This window comes from Zonotrichia leucophrys, chromosome 8 (genome assembly GCF_028769735.1).
Source record: "Zonotrichia leucophrys gambelii isolate GWCS_2022_RI chromosome 8, RI_Zleu_2.0, whole genome shotgun sequence".
In the NCBI taxonomy this organism is placed as follows: Eukaryota; Metazoa; Chordata; class Aves; order Passeriformes; family Passerellidae; genus Zonotrichia; species Zonotrichia leucophrys.
In genome coordinates this window covers 15,297,410-15,322,388 of record NC_088178.1, presented here as the reverse complement: position 1 = coordinate 15,322,388, position 24,979 = coordinate 15,297,410, and the positions used below count along the sequence as shown (strand labels likewise).

At 45.1% G+C, this 24,979-nt stretch overlaps 1 protein-coding gene across 1 annotated transcript; it reads left to right on the top strand.

Annotated features, from left to right (window-relative positions):
• Positions 1-216: 216 nt before the first annotated feature.
• Positions 217-23,881, top strand: LRRC8C (leucine rich repeat containing 8 VRAC subunit C). The gene is made up of 3 exons (XM_064719780.1): positions 217-338; positions 14,751-14,892; positions 17,310-23,881. The coding sequence occupies exons 2-3, from the start codon at positions 14,755-14,757 to the stop codon at positions 19,578-19,580; spliced, it is 2,409 nt and encodes an 802-aa protein (XP_064575850.1). The 5' UTR covers positions 217-338; positions 14,751-14,754; the 3' UTR covers positions 19,581-23,881.
• Positions 23,882-24,979: the final 1,098 nt, after the last annotated feature.

Here is a 24,979-nt window from a genome sequence, read left to right as displayed (position 1 = left end):
GCGCGCCCGGAGGTACCCGCGGCTCCCGGCTCCCGTTACCGGCGGCTCCGGGGCAGCGGGCGGAGCGCGGCCGTCCTTCCCACCGCCGCCGCCGGGCCCGCGGGGCTGCCGGGCACAGCCCGCCCGGCGCCCCCCGGCACCCGCCGCGTGCGTCAGACCGGAGACGTGGCCCCGCGGCCGCGGGGGCGGAGCGGCGGCGGGCGGAGCGCGGCTGCGGGCGGCCTCCCGGCCCGGCCCTGCCCGCCGCACTGAGCCCCGCACCGCGCCGCGGGATGTTCGCGGTGCCGCCCGGCCGCTGCCGCCCGTGACCCCGAGCCGCACGCCCGGCCGAGCACCAGGTAAGCGCTGCCGCGCCCGGCTGCCTCTCCCGGGGCGCTGCGCTGCCCGCGCCGGGGACGGGGCATCGCCAGGGGGAGGGGGCCCCGGGGGGCCGCGCAGGAACGGAGCCGCCCCGCCGGGCTCGGCGCTGCGTCCCCGCGGGGAGAAGAGACGGGGCCGGGCCCGGCCCGCGGCAGCCGGGGCCCGCCTTTGCCCGCCGGCGGCACCGGTGGTGCCGCTTCCGAACCGGGGCAGTGCCGGAGGAGCCAAACTTTATCTGAGATCGCCGTGGGCTCCTCTCCCGCGGAGGAGCGGCCGCGGAGCCCCCCACGCCCCATCCATCCCACCGCATCCCCTGCCGGGCGGGGCAGCCCCGGGGGTTCCCGGCGCGGCGGCGGCCCGGAGCCAAGCGGGGCTTCCCGGGAGCGGGGCCGCCGAGGGGCTCTGGTGGGAAACGGTCGCCGTGGAGACGGGCGGCTGGGAAAGCCTTGGGGCAGAAGGGCTTGGGGAAAGCCCGCGGCCTCATTTTCCCCGATAACAAGCCCCAGAGCAGCCCGCATTACGGGGAGGATGCGAGCAGGACGGGGAGGCGGCGGTCCAGCCGCGCCCGCCGGTCCTTTCCCCGGGGGCTGCTCCGGCGTCGATATCTCGGTTTTGAAGAGATTTAAAAAAAAAAAAAAAAAAAAAAAAAAAAAAAGCCGATTTTATATCGGCTTAAAACCAGCTCTGCCTTGTCGCAGAGTGATGGGCAGTTTTGCCGATTATTCACCAAATGCAGTTTATCCAGTTCATTAGAAAGAGTTGACCAAGCAAAATGAGACGCTTATGAAAGACCACTGAATGTGTCCTACCTGAATTTCATGACAGTTAAAGCGTTTAAAAGTAAGGACTTCTATTGCTAAGGTAAGTATGTCAGTTATGGTTTGGCTTTTTAATTATTTCTTTTTTTTTTTACTTTTGGAGTTAGTACTTCCTGTGATGAGAGATTCAATATTATTAGCACCACTGTTTGAAGACAACCACGTAATGTTTGCTCCCACAAAGCACTGTAGGTTTGAATGATGCTGGAAAAGATTGTACGGGCAGAAAAGTGCTTTGCAAGATAGTGGAGAAAAACATGACAACATTGCAAATAAATAATAATTTAAAAATCTCCCTTCCCAGTTCAACCAATTATGCATCTTACCTTCTCCACCCATCACCCCCCTCCTGCCTCTGGGTGTATTAGAACTGCTTTTACTTTTCTTTTTGGTATGATGAAAGCAGTCAAGAGGGTAGCACTCCCCTGGGCTCACTTTTCTTCTGGAAAAACCTGTTTGCTCCTGTGGTGCAGATCAGCGTGGAGAGCTGGGCCGAGCACAGTTCTGAGATGATCCCTAATTTTAACCTGGCCTTGTATTCCTGCTGTCTCGCAAGTGCCTGTGTCCCAGGGCTGCCAGCAGGGCACAGCAGCCCGGTGCTGAGCACCTGTGGTTTGTGAATCATTTCCTTTTCCAGCTACTTTCTGAGTTTGCTAAATTTATGACATCCGTGCTGCTGTTTTCTTCCAGTCTGAATACTGACAGGCCGTGCTAGAGGTTTTGCCATAGTATAACATTCTGTGTGTTTTATTTGTTATTATTTGCTCTTGTAAGCAGTTTTAGAAATAAGCTTTCGGGTGGAAAGGCTAAAAATCTGTTTGCTTTGTATGCCCAGTATTGGAAAAGGTTAACGGTGGATTCCAGTGAGAAATGAAATCAGAGACTGCTAAATTCTCCTTACAAGCACGCACTCAGTGCTTTGTGCTGTCTTGCAATCAGTTCCTGTCGCAGTTGCAGTTGATTTCCTGAGGCAGCCTCATCCCACCTCGGTATCGGCTTTTGGGGCCCGCAGCAAGGAGCTGTGCCCGGGCGGGGGGGCGGCATCCGGGCTGGGCAGGCCGGAGCCTTGAACAATGCTCAGGTGGCCCCAGGGCCCGAGGGACAGCACGGGGACACCCAGAATAATGGACTGGGTCACGGTGCTGGGAGGAGCAGTTCCCCTGATTGTCCGCTGACCTCAGCTGCGACTGCTTGAAGTGGGCCGTATTCACGGCCAGAAAGGCACTTCCCATCCCAAGGCTTTCTGAGAGCTGTGGGAAGTAAAAAAAAAAAAACAACTCTGTTGCCGTCCAAACAATTCACAATAACAGGAGCTAGAGTTCAATTTTAGAGTTTTTTCCTCTTTAAGGAAACCTGGTAGAGAGATGCTGTCCTCATTGTCAGAGTTGTGAAGGGCAGGGGAGGGCTGGTTGTATAGTAAAGAAAACACTGAAAATGAAACAATTGACCTCAGGAAAAAGAAACCTTCTAAATACTTTAAAGCCTTTCTTAATAAGTCAAAGAAGCCATTCTCCTTCCAAAATACTTTGTCAAAGAACTGTTAACAAGTGTTGGATTTCACATGCTCAACATAATTGAAACTCTACTCTCTTCTTCATCCTTGAGCTGTTCATCCTTGGATTTTGTGCAACAAAACTCTGTTGCAGATTCAAGCTATAGTGCAGTGACTTTGTTGGGTTTGTGTTTCTAGGACCTCTTTCTGGTTAGAAAGATACTAGGTTTGATTCAGCCTCTTGGCCACATGTGATTATGTCATTTGTTCCACTGCTTTCATTCATAACACAGGGCAGGCCCTTCTGCCTTCCCATCCCCAGGCAGGCAGAGTGTGTTAGAGCTGTCTTTCGACCTGTCAGACCCTAGGTAAGCTTCTTGTCACTGTATTCATTCTGCATTTTAGTGCCTGGCACATGCAGCTAATCAGACACAGCATAAACTTTACAACTGTGTTGTTCAGAGTTATAGGTTTGGACCAGGGTGAGGGTTTGTTCAGAATTTTTCCAGTACCGAGTTTCTGTACAGTCTCTTTCTCCCTTGAAGGATTGATTTACAATCTGGTGTTTGATCTGGTCAGATTCTTAAAAGGTAGGATAATGCCATGCATGTGCTTTGCACATTTCCCACTTGTTTGGGAGAATTCTGCCGTAAGGATGGTAGGATTCTCCCAAACAAGGATGCCATAAGGATGTATGTTTTTTCTTGGTTTGAAAGTGAAACAAAGGCCCCTCCTGCAGCACAGGATGGCACCGTTCTCCAGGGCAAGTTGCTAATGCGCTGTTATGATGAGTGTATAAAGTTCCACTGAATTTGAACCAGAACATGTAAAAATATTTGGTTCTGTACCACAGTATTAAAAATCCATTTCTCTCTGTCAAAGTAAACTTTTAGCTTTTCCATTGACTTCCAGATGAGCAGAATACAGCCTTTTATACCAACTTCTAATCCTGGATTCACCTACCATGTGCTGAAAATGGAGATGCTAGCTCACATCTCCCTTTGGTGGCAATAGTACATAGTGACTTTCTATTGATGAAATAACCTAAATTCAACAACCCTACAATAAGACTGCCAACATGCTGAGAACATTTCCAATTTTATTTACTTATCACTGAAAGGAAGGTGGGAGTTTGGACTAATTGCTTGCTCTGGAGCACATGGTGAAGCAGAGCACAGGTCAAGCCCTGCCCTGAGCGTGCAGCAGTGTAAGATCCTGATATTTGTGCCATTTACAGCAGAATGCAACAGCTCAGCAGTGCAGGTTGCTGCCAGAGGGTTTGGTGCTCTGAGCAAGGACCATTATAGATCACATTTTCCAGCTGATGTGAATGTTTGATGAGCTGTCTCAGGGGTAGGTAGTTTTCGCCAGTGTTCACAGACAGTATTCTCGGAAAAGCCCCTTTTTAAGTGTAATGTGACTAAAAAGAGTATTTGCTCTTTGCAGTCATTTAACCATGATGACATAATTTCAAAGACTTGCACACCTGCTGTAGTGTTGTCAGAATCCCCTCTAGCAACTGCTTTTATCTTACAGTTTAGGCTTGGTGGAAAGTGCCATTTTTTTCTATTTTATGCAGCAACAGACTTTTTGGTGGATGAGGTTGCAGCTAATCCCCCTTTGGTGATCTATGGATGGACACTGTCCTGAAAAGGTCCAGTAGAGAAGGTAGTCCTGGTTTTCCAGTTCATGATCTTTAGAAGTCATCCTATGTGAATACCAATTCTGATTCTGTAGTTACTAGTGTATCTCTTTGAGTGGGTGTAGATCACGTGCAATTTACGTGCTTTAATTTATCTATTTTAGTCTTTCTTATTCTTTCAGGGATATGGATGAGACCATAAGTTTATTTTTATTGTCAGGGATTTTTGTAACAAAGGATGATTTGGAGGAAGAAAATCCACCAACTGCTTCAGGCTGAGAATAGCTTTATGTTTATCAAGGTGTTTTGGGATCCATGTTTTATGAGACTATCATTAAGTTTTATAAAGTTCTTTTGTGTTGCAGGCAAGTAGGAGCAAAAAAGATTCTTTATATGAAAAAGTCTCCCAAATTCTTTAATGTTTTTGGCTCACTCACTGCATAAAATGTTTTTAACTAACTTGTCAGATGATTGAGCTGCTTAAGACTCAGAATGGACCTTTTGTGCTTCCTGTCCCAATTAGGAATTAATTTTTAATTATATCAGCTGATCATTTTTAAATATGAGCACGTGTATTAGCCTCAGGCGCCTATTTTTTGGATGAGGAATGGCACTGATTTGTGTACTATTGTCTGTTCTGAGACATTTTAACAGCATTGTTTCTGTCTTCATTATCTGAGTATGTTAGATAGTGTTTGTGGAAAACCTGGTATAACTGTGGTTAAAACTTGATGTGATTTTATTGTTTAGATTTGTCTCAATTGTTGAGATTTATTTCAGGAATACTAAAATATCACTTACTGGATTGTTACTTGCTTGCTGCTTTGGTTTGCTGTTAAAAGCTTTTACTCACATTAAAATAATTTTGCAGCTCTGGAAAGAGAGCAGGCATCTTGAGTGATAGCCCTGATAAACAAAGAATGTTACTCCCAGAGCTGAAAAATGGTAAGTATTGCCTTTGAAGTAGTCTTTGACATGGAAATGTGTGGAGTGTACTTCTCTTTAGATTTGGAGAAATAGCTCAGCAAAGCCAAGGCTCCACACAGGCCCATATGCTTGGTATGGAAAGAACTCCTGTTGATTTCACTGAGACTTTATCTGGCAGAATCTTGCACTGAACATTTTTTTGTCTTTAGTCCAACCAAGCTGAAGTCAAAGAGCTGCTGACAATAGGAAGTCTTTTTGGTGTGTAATACATGAAAAAGTGTTATGACTCAGTTGGAACTAACAACAAGGTTATTGTCTGGGATTCATTGCCAAAGCAGCACTTACTGTATATGTAGGTGGAAATTGCAACATATATTTTGAAATGCAGTTTATTAAAGTCACTTCTTCTTTATGTCCTTCGTATCTTCTTTTTACAACCCTTGTGTCTCCTCTGAGTTCTGGGTTCGGGTCTCTGAGCTTCCACTGGCACAGCAGATGGTACCAAGAGCAGAGCAGGGGCATTTGCTGCTGCCTCTGAAAGCCCCCACGCTCTCTCCTGGCTGTTGGGCAGGAGGGCAGCGGAAACCTGACTGGATGTGTTCAGTGTGGGCCTCAGGAGCTTGGAGGGAAAGGAGAGGGCTAGGTATTCAGCATGTTTCTGGAAGTTACACCCTTTCCAGTTCTCTCCAGCACTAATTCCCCGTTGGCATCTTGCCCGCAGTTGTGGTCCTGCAGAATCGCAGCTCTGGGGGAGCTCGGTTCTGGCAGCTGACATAAAGGAACACAGCTTTCCAGCTGTTGGATGGGACCTTGCTGGAGTTCAGGTGGCACAGCCTAGCTGTCCCCAGTCAGTGCACCTGGAAATGAAACCCCTTCCCTGCTCTGAACAGCTGTCACACAGGGGACACGTGTTTTGTAGAACCACCAAACTATGGGTATTCGAGTAATGTCTTCTGTGAGCTAGTTGTATTTTGTCTGTTCTCCAGATTGGTAAACTAATACCAACTGTGACCTTTAATTTTGGTAATGTGTAGTATGAAATCAAATTCACTTCAGTGCCTTTGTAGGGGAGTTCTGACAATGCTATCAGCTTGGATTCAGGCATTGCTGAAAAAAGCTATGTTATGGTTTTGTAGTACTATTCATTCATATTTCCCATCAAGGGCACTAAAGAAGGTGGATACCTTTCTGGCGGGTTGATGTGGCGTGCACAGGCTGTCCATGTCCATGTCCCACTGGGGACTCCTGACTCTTTGTTGTTCCTCCAGGTCACATTTCCTCACCAGCTTCAGCCACAAGGACATGGATTTGTTTGAAAATACTGTAAACTCATGGGCTGTTAAAAATAACTGTTTGGATGCAAATGGTTTGTTTTTAATGTCTTTCCAGTTCCTTTACATGGGATTTATGTTTAAGAAACGGCATCATTTGTTTGTACTTCTTACTTCAGAGTGATGCTATTTCTTCCTATGAAAATCTCCATTGCAGTCAGCGGAACAAAATGGAGCCATCATGTTTCAGACAGTGGCAACACACGCCAGTGTTCAAAGTAGTTTTTCCAGCCAAAAAGTTTATGCCTTTTTAAAAATTATTTTTAAAATTGAATTTTATATTACAGGAAACACCAATGGCAATAAAACCTAGCAGGGAAACTGGTCTCCTGAAATGCTGCAAATACAAGAAGTCAGTAGCAGAGGTTTTATTGTATGTTACATGGGAACTGACCAAGCACCTACACTTACCAAAATGCTGGGTATTTTGGTCAGTGCAAACATGTAGCAAAATAATTACCAAAACTGAATGTCAGGGTAGTTCAGACATTATTTCACTGGGTGTACAATGTGTGTGAGAATACACAGATAAGAATGGAACAAAATCTCTTGGGAATTAGGAGTTACTAATTCCAGTCCTTATCATCATATTCGCCCCTTTGTCTAATCTTAGTTTCCCTGGCTTGGTGTCTTGTCCCTGCATCTACTTTTAGTCCTGGTTAGGTGCTGAAATGAAGCAGGCCCATAATCTGTCATCTGTGGTGCCAGCACAGGCAGTGCCAGGAGCTCTGAGGGGTTTCTGGGCACACGCTGAAAATGAAGCGTTCATGTGCTAACAACAAAGGGCACAAACCCACAGTTTCCAAAGGTTTATAAATTAGCCAGCTGTAGGCAGCTGTTCACACTGTGTTCTCAATAGACAGGTCAAATTTTGGGGCATGGGTGATCTGAAAAGTTTTAAATACAAAGACCACAATTTTTGTAGGGTTCACATCCAATTTGTTTTCCTAAACTTGTTTCTAGAATGGTTTCTAGAATGGAACAATTGCTGGCTAGATCTTTGTTCAAATTCTGTGTTAAATTACACAGGTTTTTCCTTACAGTTGTTTTGGGCACCCAGTCCCACCAAAAAATACAAATTTGGCAAAGTTATATTCAGCAGAATATATGACTGATGATAGCAACAAGCCATTTTCATGCCCGGCTGTCTATCAGCTGTCTAGAGGAGATTGTTGCCCTAAGCCCCGGGGCTCTGCACAGACCAGTGATTTTGTTTAAATATCCTCTTTGGGAATACATCACCATCAACCTGACTGCAAAACTCCCTTGCTCATGCTTGTTTAACTGTCTTGGTGTGCAGTTCCAAAGCAGGTAAAATAGGAATGCAAAATTCTGCTTCTCAGTGCAGCCTCAGGCCCTGTGCTGAGAAGCACTCCAGCTTAACTTCACCTCCTGGCCCATGGCAGCTGAGGCCAAACAGCACAAAACACTTGAAAAGGGACTTTATGGTATTTGTGCAGAGTAACAAATGTTTACAATGAAGGATGAGGGGTTTGGAGTGTGCAATGCCTTGTCCTGTGTAAAAACCCTCTGGCCCCTGCACACATGGCCCACAGCCCTTGGGCTCTGCTGAGTCCCTGCTGCCAGGTCACAAGTTTGTTTTGTGTTAAATATGAGGCTGTGCTCTGTTCCTTTAATGAAGATGGATGTGCAGTAAATCATGCATGGGAACCAACGCAGAGACCTTGCAGCACTATTCCCAAAAGGCATTTCATAATTCACCCTAACATGAAGTATGTTTAAAACAGCCAGGAGAGCAGCACTGGCCTAGCATTTTCTCCTTTCAGTAGATCTCTGATGTGAAAGACCAAGCAGTGCCAGTCTGAAGTGGCTCTTGAGGACATCTGAGCTTTGGCCCTTCTGTTATATTCAGCTGGGCTGCAGTTGTGGTCCTGCAGCCTCCAGCCCAAGGCTCCTCATGCCAAGAAGAAAGCTCCTTCCCTAGAGGGGATCAGGGCTGTTCCCCTGCTACCTGGGGCCTGATTGAACTCTGTGCCACTCTTGGAAGGTGGTGATGCTGGTCCTGCATCTGAGGAGGATTGGTGGGATGTCAGGGAAATGAGGTTAAATGTCAGCAGGCTAATCATTTAAACATCTTTTCTAGTCAGCTTAAGAATTCCCACCAACTTTTTGTGCTTCCCAGCTGCCAATATCACTATTTCTTTCTTCTCCAGCTATGTTTCTTTTCCTTTTTCCCTCTAGTGTATAATTCATACCCTGCCCTTGCCATACCAGCACTTTCTGGATGATAGTTGCCTGTCTGACATCCAGGGGCCCCAGTTCTGGTGCACAGCTTTGGCTGTTCCCCCAAAACAAGCAATGGGTGACCCTGATTGCTTCAACGCATGTGATGTGATTGAGTAACCACTGGTGGAAGGACAGAATGGCCAAGGGCTTGACTTGTGGTGAGTAACACCTGTAGCGTGCCAAACACAGCCCTGGCAATCCTGGTCTCCTGCCTGAGCACACGAAGCAGCAGTGACTGCACTTGTCTGTCACATGAGGGCCAGCAGGGCACACAGACAGGCTCGTGGGCTTTGCTGGGCGGGAGGCCATGGCCAGGGCGTGGGCTGGCTGCAGTCTGTCACCCGTGGGGTGACACCGAGCAGTGCCTAGGGAGGGGTGAGGAGCAGCTCTGGCAGCACGGTGCAGACAGGCCAAGCATCGTCATGGTGGGGAGCTGCTGGGGCTGTGCCTCAGTGAGGAACCCTGCTGTCAGACCTGCCTGGCTGGGACTAAGGCACAGCCTCCCAGTTACTCGCTTTGTTTTGCTCACTGTGCTGCTCCCAATTGCCGTGTCTCTACAGGCTGTGCCTTGAGAGCCTGGGTGGGGCAGTGGGAGTGGCACAGACTGGTGTCACTGGTGTCCCTGGTGGCGCAGCTCTCCCAGCAGCATGACCCTTGAATTCTCCTGAGGGCTGCTCCAAACCGCTCCCTGAAATGAATGAAGCGACTCTGTGAGAATCTGCTTAAAAATAGCCAGAGTCACCTAGCGAGAGCTGGGGCCTGGGGCCTGGAAGGTGCTGCAAGCCAAAGGCAGCTTTGTTCAGGCTTGTCCCAGAGGGGCTGTTTCCTGTGCATTAATGTTTTTGCTTTGGAAGAGTCTCTCAAGACACAAGCTGAATGCGGCTTAATGCGGGGGCGTGTCATTTCCGTGTCCCCTGTGTTTGTCCATCCGGCACGGTGTGTCCTGCCTCTGACCCGGTCCCTTGTGTGCCTGGGCAGGGCAGGGCACAGCACTCGGTGGGCACGAACCGTGCTGAGCCGTGCCGAGCAGCTCACAGCTCACAGTGCCGACCTGCAGCACTAAGGCAGGGCCGGGGCTTGTCCCCAGGGCTTATCCCCCATGCTGTGACAGTGAGCTGTGCCAGCCGGGGCACTGCGGTCCCTTGGGCTGCTGGGGCTGGTTGGTGACAGCGGGGCTGGTTGGTGACAGCGGGGCTGGTTGGTGGCAGTGGGGCTGGTTGGTGGCAGCCAGGCCGGTTGGTGGCAGTCGGGCTGGTTGGTGGCAGCCGGGCCGGTTGGTGGCAGCGGGGCTGGTTGGTGGCAGTGGGGCTGGTTGGTGGCAGCCAGGCCGGTTGGTGGCAGTCGGGCTGGTTGGTGGCAGTGGGGCCCGCAGAGCCCCCATGGGCAGGAGGTTCGTGCATTGATTTCCTTTTATTCTGCAGCGGACACCACGTGGATCACCCGGTGTCCTGGTTTTCTCTTCGGCCGCGCTGGCAAGAGCCATCCTTACTCCCAAACTGTCCTCACTGCTTTCCTGTATTCCCTCAGATATAAACCAACTGCTGAGAGGCTGGTTTGCTCCTCGCTGCAGCGCTTCACAATCAGCCTTTGATTCAGTCTGTTGATTTATTTAGTCTAATTTGGTTCCAATACTTTTGTCTGTGACTTGGATCTATTTATTCTCCTTGGCTCTTTTAGGTCACATCAATTTGTTGTGTCTCGCCCCCAATCTCCTATGCATTAGCTGATTCCTGTAGTTGGGTTTTCTGATAGAGTAGGTATCACACTTGTCCCTGGATTCAGGTATTTAATCTTATTATGACATATTCGTTTTCACTCACCAAGTTTTCTACATTTCTTAAAAATTTTAAAATAAGAGTCACTACTGATTTATCTCCCAGTGTTCTTCTGGTTTTTTTTTCTTTTGTTTGTTTTGGGATTTTTGTTACTTTTTTCTTCCTGTTTGGTTTTTATTATTATTATTTTTATTTAATCTGGTGAACCCACAGCTCTGTTCTTCGGCACTGCTTAACTGTTTTTTAATCCAAGTTCCTTTTTTATTTCCTTCTGGTAGCTGAATAGCAGATGATTTATCTCACGTACCATTTTATTTTCTCTAGGGTCTGAGGATTATTTAAAATGCAAGAGAAAAAAAAAACATATTCTGGTTTTAATTGAAAAGAATTTCCAATATCTAGAGCTCTAGTATTTACTAAATTAATACTTTTTGATAAGTCAGATGCCACATTTCAGCTACAATGTACTGTGCAATTAAATAACATGTCGAATGTGAGTGAACACAAATTAGTAATGCAGTCTTAGTCTGAAGTGTTCAACCAGCTGAAATGTTGAACTCCTTGTCTTTTATCTCCTTGTTACAAGGAGAGATAAGAAACTTCAGTGCATGGTGTGCTGTCCCAGAGTAAATGGTGTGCTGTGACTTGGGCTGCAGTGTGACTTTTTAGCATCCCTTGATTTGTTCAAATTGATGGTTGACTAAATCCTTTTATTTTGTGCAGAACTGGTTTGTGTGTGGGTGTAAAGGAATCTGGCAGTGGTGCGCCTTTGGGTGTAGCAGTGGGAAAGAGCTGGGCTTTGGACCTGGCCAGGAGGGATTTTCAGGATTGCTCTGTGCCAGGCGGACCTGCTGTGTCTTTTCTGAGGTCTGAGTTGTTGCTGATAGTTGTCCTTTCCATCCCTGGAGAAGCCAGAATGAAAAAAAAAAGCTAGACAGTGGGAGACAAATGAAAAGTGACTTGGTGTCATTTTGTTCTGCGTGCAGATGTCAGCAGTGCTGGTTAGCCTGGGCTGCTCTGCAGTTCTTTCCAGCATTTTCCTTGATTCTTAACACAGCAAGGGGAGAAGCAATAGGGTTCCTCCAGTGAGTGTTGGAAAATGGTTTTCCTACTTCATCACGTTCAAGTGCCATTTAAAGTTTCTGCAAATATCTCTTTTCCTCAGAGCTAAAAAATATCGTCTGTCAGTAGATGTTGTTGGGTTTTTTACTGTTATTTTATGTGCAGTACTACTATCATCATTCAGTGATGTTTGTTTTCTTTTTTTAGCAGTATAGGAAAACATTAGTGGCAGGCAGGGTTTGATGTCTGGTGCTGGACATCACCTTCCACCCCCAGAGATGGGTTTTCTAGGGGGCCTTTGTGTGTGCAGCTCTGCCTCTGCTTGGCCCATTAATGGGGGGAAAGGATGTGCACTCTGCTAATGAGGAGTCCTGCTATGCAAACAATAGCCTCTGAAGGGAACAAGGGATCAGGGCAGCACGTGCTTGTGGTATCAGAACCTGTCTGCCTTCATCTAAATGCCCCACACATCACTTAGGAGAAATAAAGCAAATATATGATACAACAAAGAGCCCTAAAAAGACATAGTGAAACCTATAAAAAGCAACAGCCAAAGGATTTTTTGGTCTGAAAGCTGTCCCTGCACAGTAATTTGCAAGATAGTTTCCAGTCCCATCTGCTGTCAGGCACTGCCCTGATTCAGTGCTGATTCAGTTCACCTTTCATAACACCATGGCTCAGACCCACAGTTGCTTGGGTGTCTAACCAGTGACTCCTGGGTCTCCCCACATTTCTGTGCATGTGAGCACTTGTGTTTTGTCAAGAATCTCCACTGCAGGAAACATAATTCTGTCTTTACCTGACATTCAAATTGTTTATCCTTTTGAAAAAAACACCTTACAAATAGGATTTCTAGGGGCTGTGCCATCAGAATATGAAAAAGCACTCCTAAGCCATTATTGCAGGGCTGGGAAGAAAATGTGGTGGTTTTAAAGCAATCTGTTGATAGGTATTCTTGGGTGTATTGATGGCATTCCACTCAGTCAGCCAGCTGGCCTCAAAACCTGAGCCAACAGTAGTATATGTGTTACAAAACTTTGAGCAGGGCTGTTGCATGGCAACTGCTTAGCTAACATTTGTATTAGTGGATTCCTTTGAGAATTTTTGAAGTTTTTCAGTTCTTGATTGAAGAAAAAAAAAAGAAAGCTTACCAGCAGCTACTCAGTCACCTGCATTTTATGTGGAAATGAAAAAGAGAGGGGTAATTCCTTACCAATGGCAGTGAAATGCATATGGAATGGAAGACAGATTGTGTATGATGTTCTTCAGCTCAGGTGCCATGGGGAGCTGCCAGCAGCTGAAGGAGTGCTGGGCATGTACTTAAAGCTACATGGGGCATTTCTAATTGATGAGATCCACTTTTGCCACCAGTGTTTATAAAAGAAGAGTGAAAGGCAACAAAGGTTTGTCCCAGCAGCCGTGCCAGCTTTTCTCTGCTGTAGAAGTATATCTTCCCTTAAATGCCTGCTAACATTTGCAAGACAAGCACACAAAAAGCAGAGTTGTGGTCCCTGGCTGCCTGCCATTTGATAACAAATGCTGCATTCCTCTTCCAGCACTGCAGCATTCAGGCCTGTTGGCAAGGGCGCTGCCAAGCCTCTGACCTGGCTGTGCAGTGTCAGGCCTGCATCACCATCATTTTCACTGATGGTCTGTTCATTTGGAAGTGGTATGGAGGACAGCCTGCCTTCATCTTGGGGATTGCCAGTTGTGCAGGAGGTGTGTGTGGGTGTCATCTGGCATTGTGGCCTGCGTCCTGGGGACAGACTTTAGAAGGACAGGAAGCTGAGAGGGGATTCTCCTGTCTGGTCAAGTCGTGCTTAAAGCAACATAGAAGGGTTGCAAGAGGAGAGGGCTGCAAGAAACAAAAGGTTTTATGCTACTCAGCTGCAAACCCCCAGCCTAGCTACGACCACAAGTTCCTTTACAGACTTCACCTTATGCCTTTGGGGACTGCAGTACCTCCTGAGGACCAGATGGGCCGGCAGAGACAGAGCAGTCCCTGAGAAGGTGCCAAAGAGAACATCCTTCCACACATCTACGGCCAGTTAGTGGGGTCCGTTCTAAATCCTTAGTGTTGGATGGCTGTACACTTGCAATGATTGCAGCCATTAGGGCTTGAATCATTCCCTTCCTGTTCCCTGGCTCTGAGTGAACTGAATCCAATAAGTTCCTGAGCAGCCTCTCAGCAAGTGTGTGCTTATCACTAAGCCTGCACAGAAGTGGACGTCACCAAACCCACATTAATGGGTCCCAGTGTGCAGCTGAATCAGGATTATAGACTTCCAGTGTTGCTGTGATATGAACTGATTGTGATGAGCATTTATGATGTTAGTTAATGGACAAATTTTGTTAATTGCCCTTGGGAGTATTTTTGTTACATTCCCATCTGAATTTATCTTTCCACTGTAACTTACTAAGGAGTTTCAGTACTGGTTTGATCTCAGGGATTCAGTTACACAGTATGCTGTAGGCTTTAATATCAGTTGCTTTGCCTGTACATGCTCGTGTGTTAGCTGATTTTTCAGAGGACATGATAATGTAAGCCTACGCATCTGAGGTAAAGATAAAGCCCTTGATCTGGCTGTAGTTTTGGTTGCCTAAACCACTTTAGGAACTTGCATTCAAAACATAGTAGATTTAAAATTGCAGTGAGTATGCACAAAAATATTTCAAAGCATTCCTGAAACCACTATGAATAAAATGGAAGTGAATGAAACTTGATAGCTAAAAAGGTGTGTGAAGTTTGAATGCAGGACAAGCATTTCAGCCAGACCTTTGAGATCAAGGCTTATGTGTGTGATGCTGAACATCTCTATGTACAGAATGGGCTGATTTTCAAGGATGCAGAAGGCCTCACTGACCCATCAGAGATGGCTGGAGTCAACAGGGAGAGGGATTTGCCTGCCTGCATGGATGGCATTGCAGGCTCTCTGTAGTGGCAGCACGAGCATCCCTCTTCTGAGGTGGGGTGTCAGTAGCTGGGAGCTTCTGTGCCACGTCTGGGGTTCCATTTTCAGAGGAGGCTCTTTCACTTGCTCTCCCAGGGTGAGGGCTGTGATGTGCAGAGGCTGAGCTGGCCGTGCTGTTTTGCAGGAGGATGATTCCCGTGACCGAGTTCCGGCAGTTCTCGGAGCAGCAGCCGGCGTTCCGCGTGCTGAAGCCCTGGTGGGATGTGTTCACCGACTACCTCTCGGTGGCCATGCTGATGATCGGCGTCTTCGGCTGCACCTTGCAGGTAAGCACAGGCACAGACTCCTGCCTGCTCCTGGGCTGCTGAAAGAACACCGCCAACGAGGAAGGGCCTTGGAAGGATGCTGTCCCATCTTGTTTTATCTCTTGGGCTCACCGTGAACAAAGCAAAAATGTGCTGGTCCCAGGATTAAAGCTGTTTAAGTAGCAACATCAAATAACACAGACCAGACTTTTAGCAGCTGTGAATCAGCAGACTTGCATAGAGTCAATGGAACTGTGCCAACTAAGATAAGAGCTGCTGGTTTGGCTGGTGTTTGCATCACTGTTTTCACCTCAGTGTGGCATAACAAAACAGATTATCAACTTCAGTTCTTTTTTGTTACCATTTTTGCTGTTTGAAAGTTTAAAAAATGGAATTTTGTAATTCCTGTTTTTCTTTATTTGGCAGATGTTAATATTATTTCTGTCATTATGCTTTTAAGAGATTTGAAATTAATGTGCTGATTTTATTAACAACACCCACGGCTAATATTATGTCTCTTCCATTCCAAAATGTCTCTGAGGATGCTTACACATAAACAATTGACATTACTGTCAGTCACTGTTAGTTACATTTTGCTGAGGAGCCAGAAGCAGAAAAGAAATGAAAAATACTGTTTGGGATGACTCTACAAAAATACAAAGTTACAGTACTGGTTCAAGCATGGATCTCACATTTCTTGGCACAACTTTGAAATGGAGCTAAAGGGACACATTGACAGAGCTCTTATTTCAGAGAAATTTGCTTACTTACGTGGCCTAGGATTTAGATATACTATGTCTCAAACTTCACATGAAATCCACTGTAGTTTTGCCTGTATTCTCCATTCTCAAGTATTTTCAGTTGATACAACATTAATGTTTAAGTGTCTCTTTATATAAGTCTCTTCAGCTAAATTTTGCATTAGTAGATGTTTGCTTAACCACACAAAGTAAATAATCTGTTATATCTGTTATCTGTTTTAAGTTTACCTGCTTGACTGGAGAAAGCACACTGGAAAATAATGTTTGGAAAGACTGAAATAATAGACAAATGGTTTGTTATTCCAACTTATTGTGAGATACATAAATCCAGGATGTAACTGCGGGTGTATATCACAGCAGCAGACACTTTACAGACATAGATGAACTACAGAAGTTTTTGATGTGTTTGAAGTTTTTGTTGTGGCACTGATACTGTTCAAAACGTGTGGTCTTATCTCAGCATCTCCCGACACCAGGGAGGATCATCAAGGATCATCTGATTTTGGTAGCTCTGGTGGCATACCTTATATTTAGTGCTTTCAACAGCCATGATGTCAAAGAGTACATCTGCACTGCACATATGTTCTTAGTTTGGGCTAATCACAGGTAGTCATTCAGGGATCACATGGATTAGCACTTTAGTTCAGACCTGTAGGGAGCCTTGCATTGAACTCAGAACTGTTATCCCAAATTAAACCAAAGGTGATTGGTCCCTAGAGGCACTTTGACCTCAGTTTGTCAGCATGGGTGACCATCCCAGATTAAGAAAACTTCTTGTTTGTTTTTTTTTAATATACAGACTCAAGAACAGAGCTAGATCATTTCCCCCAGGTGTGTAGTCCATCCTACAGAAGCCCCCCATAGACTTTGGACAAGGGCATGTAGTGATAGGACAGGGAGTAAGGGCTTTTAGCTGAAAGAGGGTAGGTTTAGATTAGCTATCAGGAAGAAATTCTGCACTGTGAGGATGTTGAGGCAGTGAAACAGGTTGAAGCTTCCAGAGAAATTGTGGATGTCCTATCCCTGGAATAGTAGATTATCTTTAAGGTCCCTTCCAACCCAGGTCATTTTATAATTCTATGAGGACTCTATGTGTATGTGTGAGAAACTAAATAAAATTTATGTCCTTGCACACATAAATGTCATCAAAGAACTGTCCTTATCTGTCTTTATTAAGACTGAAGATTCATAATATGCCTGCATAGATAAGGTGACATTAGCCCTTTGTCAGCAGTTTTTGGTGTGATAAGACATCACAGTGTGAGAGTGTAGCCACATGAATGCAGTTGTGCTGCTGTCAAGCCTAAGCTATCTCTGAACATCATGCAGCCAGGATGAATACACCTGGCAGTAACAGTCTGTCTCTGGGGGGAGCAGAGCAGGAGATCCCTGGTCTTTTCTGGAAGCATTCCCCACATTTCTCCTTTTTCTGGATTGTGCCAATGCTCTCTTATTCAAATTATGGAAAGCTAGCTGTAGATAGAAAGGGGTGGCCTAGTTCTTGGCATACAGAACAAGAGTCTTGTTGAGAATAATAATAGTGCAGCCTGTGGGGACAAGTAGCAGGCTGTGTGGAGGAATGCCTGGCAGCTGGAGGTACTCCAAGGACAGCTACCCGTTGGTGCTGCCACCATTGTTTGAACATCAGTTCAAAAGATATCTTTTTGTGTGTTCCAGGTCATGCAAGACAAGATAATATGCCTTCCAAAGCGCGTCCAGCCTTGCCAGAACCAATCTAATAGTTCAAATGTGCTTAGCACAATGCCAGACACCACCCCCCTTCCCCCACCGAGGCCATCCACCCCTCCAGCTACAGTTGAAATGAAGGGACTCAAGACTGACTTGGACCTTCAGCAATACAGCTTTATAAATCAGGTGTGCTATGAACGGGCTCTGCACTGGTATGCCAAGTACTTCCCTTACCTTGTCCTTATACACACACTGGTATTCATGCTGTGTAGTAACTTCTGGTTCAAATTCCCTGGATCAAGCTCCAAAATTGAACACTTCATTTCAATACTTGGGAAATGTTTTGATTCCCCCTGGACAACAAGAGCTTTATCTGAAGTGTCAGGGGAAGACTCTGAAGAGAAGGATAACAGGAAGAACAACATTAACAAGTCTAATACTACTCAGCCAAGCACTGAAGGCACTTTGGTCAAGACACAGTCTCTAAAATCAATCCCTGAGAAGTTAGTTGTGGATAAGGGATCACCTGGGGCATTAGATAAAAAAGAAGGTGAACAGGCCAAAGCACTGTTTGAAAAGGTGAAGAAATTTCGACTGCATGTTGAGGAGGGTGATATACTCTATGTCATGTACGTTCGCCAGACTGTACTTAAGGTAATTAAATTCCTTATTATTATTGCTTACAACACAGCACTTGTCTCAGAAGTTAATTTTACAGTTGTCTGTAATGTTGATATTGAAGACATGACAGGATACAAGAACTTTTGCTGTAATCACACGATGGCACATCTGTTCTCTAAACTTTCTTACTGCTACCTGTGCTTTGTAAGCATCTATGGCCTGACATGCCTTTATACACTGTACTGGTTGTTCTACCGTTCCCTGAAGGAATATTCGTTTGAGTACGTCCGGCAGGAGACGGGAATCGATGACATCCCAGATGTCAAGAACGACTTTGCCTTCATGCTTCATATGATCGATCAGTACGATCCTCTCTACTCCAAGCGCTTTGCTGTCTTCCTGTCCGAAGTCAGTGAAAATAAGCTGAAGCAGCTGAACCTAAACAATGAGTGGACTGCAGATAAACTGCGACAGAGGCTGCAGACAAACTCCCACAGCCATTTGGAGCTACAGCTTTTCATGCTTTCCGGACTACCAGACACAGTGTTTGAAATTACTGAGCTGCAGTCTTTAAAACTTGAAATAATTAATAATGTAATGATACCAGCAACCATTGCACAGTTGGACAATCTCCAGGAGCTCTCATTGCACCAGTGCTCTGTGAAGATCCACAGTGCTGCCTTGGCTTTTCTGAAGGAGAATCTCAAGATCTTGAGCGTCAAGTTTGATGACATCAGAGAACTTCCACATTGGATGTATGGCCTCAGAAATTTGGAAGAACTCTATTTAATTGGCTCCCTAAGTCATGATATTTCTAAAAACATTACACTGGAGTCTTTTCGGGAACTTAAAAGCCTAAAAGTTCTACACATAAAAAGTAATTTGTCCAAAATCCCACAATCTGCAGTTGATGTTTCAAGTCACCTGCAGAAATTGTGTATCCATAATGATGGCACTAAGTTAGTGATGCTCAACAACCTGAAGAAAATGGTCAACCTGACACAGCTGGAATTGGTTCATTGTGATTTAGAGCGCATACCTCATGCAGTCTTCAGCCTTCTCAGTCTTCAGGAATTGGATCTAAAGGAAAACAACCTCAAATCCATTGAAGAAATAGTAAGTTTTCAACATCTGCGAAAGCTGACCATTCTAAAGCTGTGGTACAACAGTATAACCTACATCCCAGAGCATATAAAGAAACTCACCAGTCTAGAGCGGCTTTCCTTCAGCCATAACAAAATAGAGGTTCTTCCGTCCCACCTGTTCCTATGCAACAAAATCAGATACTTGGATTTGTCTTACAATGACATTCGCTTTATCCCACCTGAAATAGGAGTTCTTCAGAGTTTACAGTACTTTTCCATTACTTGCAACAAAGTGGAGAGTGTGCCAGACGAACTGTACTTTTGCAAAAAACTGAAGACTCTGAAAATTGGGAAAAATAACTTGTCAGTCCTTTCACCTAAAATTGGTAATTTGACATTGCTCTCCTACTTGGATATTAAAGGCAATCACTTTGAAATCCTCCCGCCTGAGCTCGGTGAGTGCAGAGCTCTGAAGAGGACTGGTTTCACTGTAGAGGACAACTTGTTTGAAACTTTGCCTTCTGATGTCAGGGAGCAAATGAAAGCTGAATAACTTCTTCTTGCTTGGTTTTACAGAAATAACACTGCTACCAAAAACTCTCTAGAGAATGCATACTCTGATTATGCATTTAATTTGTCGTTATTTTTTTCTTTTTCAAATCTTTCTGTACAAACAAATTTGGAGTAAGGAGTACATATATTTTTAAATAAAATTTTCTCATATTTTTTCACTGTTTTAAGATATTTTTAGTTTGTTTTGCCCTGAGAACAAGGGCATCTGTAACTTAATTTTTACTGGTAAAAGTAAATGATTTTGTCTGTTTTTCTTTCCATTTCCTGATCCCACCAGGGAAACTGTGTTTAAGATGTATGCTTTGGGTTGCATAGTTTGTAAGAGATTATTATATTATCTTCCTAGTTATTGTTAATCCCTTAGGACATGGTCTTCAACAGGTGGTGCTGCAGGTGTTGAATGCCTTTGTTTCCTCTTTTCTTCAGTGGCAGTAGAAGGTGTTCAACATCTAACAAGATCAAACCTAGGCTGACAATCCCTTTTTACTTACCACAGGGTTTTCTCAGATGGTCAAAGCAAGTGGAAAAGGTTCTTTATGTATTTTAACAGGTGAGAGGGAGCATGCAGAACTCCTTCAGGGCCTGTTGGCCATTCACACAGTGCACTGAGCAGGAGGCACTCACTGTGATTTCCTCTTTGGTGCAGGAAGAGTAAGGTCACAGTTCACAGTGGAATCAGGACCAAAGTGACTCATGTAAAGGTTTTCCTAACAGTGCAAAGGGATGTGGCTGCCCATTTCCTACTAACTTGAGTGGAACGGGTGCACTGAACTCACTATCTTGGAAATGTCAACTCAGCAAGATGAAATGCTGTCTTGAAAAACCCCATCGTCCCTTAAACACCAGTGCTGCAAGAGAGAAAGTGCCCTCTGCCCCCTCAGCCCACTTCCCCCCAAATTGCTTGGCACCTTCTAGGAATGGGATCCAGAAAAAGTGCAATCATGCTTCGTTTGTAAAGCTTCTGACAGGGAAATAGCCTCTAATATGCTCCTTGATTTAGCCTGGGTAGCATAAAACCAAGCTCAGCACAGGAACATTTGCAGATTTGCAAAAATGAGATTAAATGAATACATTAATTTCTCACAAGTCTCAGCCTACCCAGCATATCCAAGGACAGTGATGAAGGCTATGTTTTCATCTCCCTATGAGTAACTAAATTGGAAATCATACAGTTGGAAGTTTGCTTTGTAAAATAATGTAATCTCCGATGTGCCTCATGTTGGGAACTTTATCCTCGGAAGCCATGTTCAGCTGTTTATTTAATCCAGCCATTTGATTTCTTTTAGTCAGGTTTTAAAGAGATGTGCTGCTCACAAGCTAATTTAAGCTAATCAAAAGTAGTAAAATATTTTGCTGGGAGGAGCTCTCTGCATCGTATCCAACACATATTTGAGTCAGATGCAGGCACTCAGTAAATGTTTTGCAAGAATATCTGGGAATAAGTCCTTATTTCACTAGGAGATAATACTGTTCATAAATTGCAGAGGTTAAATTGCAGTTTGTTCAAATTTATGTAAAATATTTGACAGTTGTCAGATTGGTTGCTCTTAAATGTTTTCTAACTGCCGTTGTGTGTCTTGAGCTACAGTTATTCTGAGTTCTTGAGCTTGGTACAAAAGCATACAGTTGGTTTAAGGGTATGACTTACAAAGGTGGGGAGACAAACTGCAATGAGACCTTCCTCATTAATCCAGGGTGTGCTATGCAATTTGGTGTGAGCTTGCCACAGTACCAGGTCAGACTTATTTTTTGCGCTTGGCTGTGTTCTGGAGAAGATCCAGATTAATCAAAAATGGGTCAGGCATGAAGGAATCAAATCAAGCTTTTTTAAAGGGGTTTGATTTAGTTCTATTTAAGACTTGTAATTGATGTAGCTATTGTAAGAGCTACCCTTACTTGTGTGTGGAATGCACTTACTGGAACAGCTTGGCAGTATATATATTCTAAATATATTTCACTATGATGTTATGTGAGGAAGAGAAACATTTCATTGGTCATATTAACCTAATTATGTAAACCAAAGTGCTGTTGTCCCTGATGAATGTAAACTGTTTGAAATGTCCAGGTAATTGGTGGAGCTGTATAGTTCTCTTAGTTAGATTTTAAATACAGGATTACATTTAAAGTTTTTTTTTAAGTCTTTATACTCCTTGATGTAGCATTTTAAACCCCTAATTTATTTTGTGTGTAATATTGTTTCATGTGTAGTTTGTGGTCTTGTTTCTGAATGGAAGTTATGCACATCTCATAACTGAAGGTTGGAGACATGTTCTATGCCATTTTTGTAAATACATCACTTAGGGGATGTGGGGTTTTCTTTGTAACTGATTATATTTATACCAGTGCAACCCCTCATGTGGACACAGTTACAGAGTATAAAGTGCCTTGTGCTGGCATATCTTTATTCACTGTGCAAGGAATAAACTATACCAGTCTAAGCACTTTGACACTAATAACTGTATCTTCTCCAAGGGTTTGGTCAGCTGAGACAACATCCTCAGTCTGACAGCTCACTGTCACCAAAAAGGGGCAGCTTCCTCCTCCTCCCATGCTCCCTGTTCCTGCCAACACCTTCCAGCTGCTTCTCATGTACCTTTACAGGTCTGGTGCTGGTCTGATCCCTCCACAGGATAAATGAGCTTTTTAAGCCAGCAGAAAACTATGCCAGTATAAAAAAGGGACTCATTTTCTGCTGGATCAGCTCTCTAAAGGACTGGATGGGCACTAGGATGGGAGTAACAAGGGGACAGGACTCTCAGCTGAGGCCTGTACAAGAAGTCAGGGCAAGTCCCTTTGGAGATGCTAGGTCAGTTCATCATCTTGCCAAGCCGTGTGCTTGGAGAACTGTGCTGTTTTATGTGTAGCAGGGTGAGGCAGCTTGGCTTTTGTGAGTAGACAACCCTCAGGCTCACAGTGGATGATAAAATATCACATTACTGTTAATTTTGTAATGAAACAAACTCAGGTAGCTGCACTGTTGAATTTTCTAAACCTCTTACTGTCTATTCTGGGGTGTATTTTCCAAACCCATATTACAGTAACTTAGGAATGAGTCAGCTGAGGGAAGATTGTTTTCTAATTGTCTATAACATCCAGGAAAATATGTAAAAGTGCCATATTTACTCAGTGAATTATGTACTGCTCATATGTATATTCACGTGCAATTCATACTAGACTTTCTGTGACCAATAGTATTTGACTTAGAGTGGATGGACATTTTGTGGACAATACTTTAGCATGGTTTATATATATACAAAGAGTTTCTATAACTACTTATATTAATCAGGTGCCTAACAAGTATGACAGTTCCAGAATTTAAGCAAGGCATTTTTCCATTATTGTTCAAAAATAATAAAAATCTTCCTTGGTAACAGAATTAGAGATGACAAAGATTGCATCAAAAGTAAGAAGACAACCTTCATAGCACATTGAGCCTGACAAGCAAATCTACTTTGTGATCAAAATCTGGAGATGTTAATCTCCCCCTTTGTCAAAATTAGAATGGTTATTTGTGCTGACCTCGTGCATCCAGCCAGTCCAACAACTTTTGCAAATTCTGATTGGAAAATGCCTGCTCCAAGTCTTATATCACTTTTCTGGCACGTCAGTAATTCATGTGCTTAAGTGGTGACAAGTCCTGCAGGAATGCCAAGAAAAAAGTTTGAAATTTGACCAAATGGACAAACTTAATTCTGTAGCAAGAATCTTAATATCATAATAGACCTGCATAGTGTTACATTGCAATATAGTACACCCAGAAAAAACAGAAATAAAATGCTCTTTTGTAATAATGACCATTGTCAGACTGCAATGTGATTATTTGTTTGGGAAGCACTTTGTTTCTGGGTTACCTAAAGATCAAACCATCTTTTGGGTTTGGTCCCTTGGGAGGGAAATCAAGAAAATATGCCTAAAAAAACATCATTATCCTTGACAGGATTTACAGCTGCATGGTCTCCATTCCTGTGCACCTCCTTCCACTGCCTGACTCCAGCAGCCAGCAAAATGGCCAGGAAAGAAGCCATTCCTGCTGGAGCAACTCCCCCACTCTGGTTTCTGTGCTCTGCCAGGGCTTGGGGGTATTTTGGGAGCCCTGCCAGCCCACAGCTCCCTGTCATGTGCGTGTGCTGCCAGGGAGATGGTGCCGTCACTCCTTGCATCTGACACACTCCCCTATAAATCTGAAGAGATTTGGACATTGCTCCAAAGGCAGTTGGGCTGCCTGCATTTGGTATAGGATGTTTTCCTCGTTTCAGTTTTTTTAAGTTGTAAGGAATAATGTGTTTCAGTTTTGGTATTTCATACCAAGACAGCACTGTCCTGCCAAGATGGAGCAGGAATTGCTTTCTCTCTGGTGCTTGTGGTCCCAGTGGAGGGAGGAGAGTGGCAAAACACAGCAGCCTGAGTCGGCTTTGCCTTTGGGTGAGCCCTGGCAGGGGGCTGGCATGGGGATGTGCTGCCCCTGCAGTGGCACGCAGGCAGAGGCTGGGAACGCTGCAGGAGCATGGATACAGGAGGGGGTCTGACAAGAGGGTGAGGATGGGCCCCTCAGTGTCTTCCCTGCTGGGGCAGTGGCAGGACAGGGCCCTGGGTGTCCCACCAGCAGGGCGGCTCAGCACAGCAGCTCTCTGCAGGTCCACCTCCACCCATGGATGCCCGGCACACCAGGCTCAGCTCCTGATTTCCCATCACCGTGCCCTTCTCTGTTACACTGGATGCGGAGCACCTGAGGGACAGATCTGGGCTGGACCTGCCCTGTTCCCACTGGGATTGAGAACTTTGGTGTGTCATAGGGGAACATGAGATTGGCAGACATGCAGTGAATGGCAATGGCCCCAGAGCTTCCACATAAGGAAGCCCAGAGCAGCATGAGGACCTCACTCTGGTCCTCTGGCCCCAGGCACACGTTTAAAGGAGCTTGTGCTGGCAGGGAAGTTGTTTTTAAAAATGCAATACTGTCAAAGAGTGAATTAATCATGAGCAGTGGGGTTTGATGGCTTTTGGTGAGGGCCAGGTTCCCAGGTACCACCATGGGGAGCTCTGGCAAGGTGTGTGACCCCAGGGGTGGAGTAACACACCTGCATTACAGGCACTCTTGAACCATTCTACTAAGAATGATTTTATCAGTCCATCCTCTCCCCAGCTGCCAAGCTCAGGAAGATGCACCTAAAGCAGTGGGTCTGGGGACCACATCCTGTGACAGGTGGCAGTGGCATGGACACTGAGAATGGCCACGGCAAGATGGGCTTCCTTCCAAACCTCTCCCAATGGGCCAAATGGGACATGAGTGACCATGTCTCTTTACAGTGCTGCAATTACACAAAAGGCAGACCTGTGCTACTTCAGGTCCCTCTGGAACCTGACAGAGGTGGCAAGGGA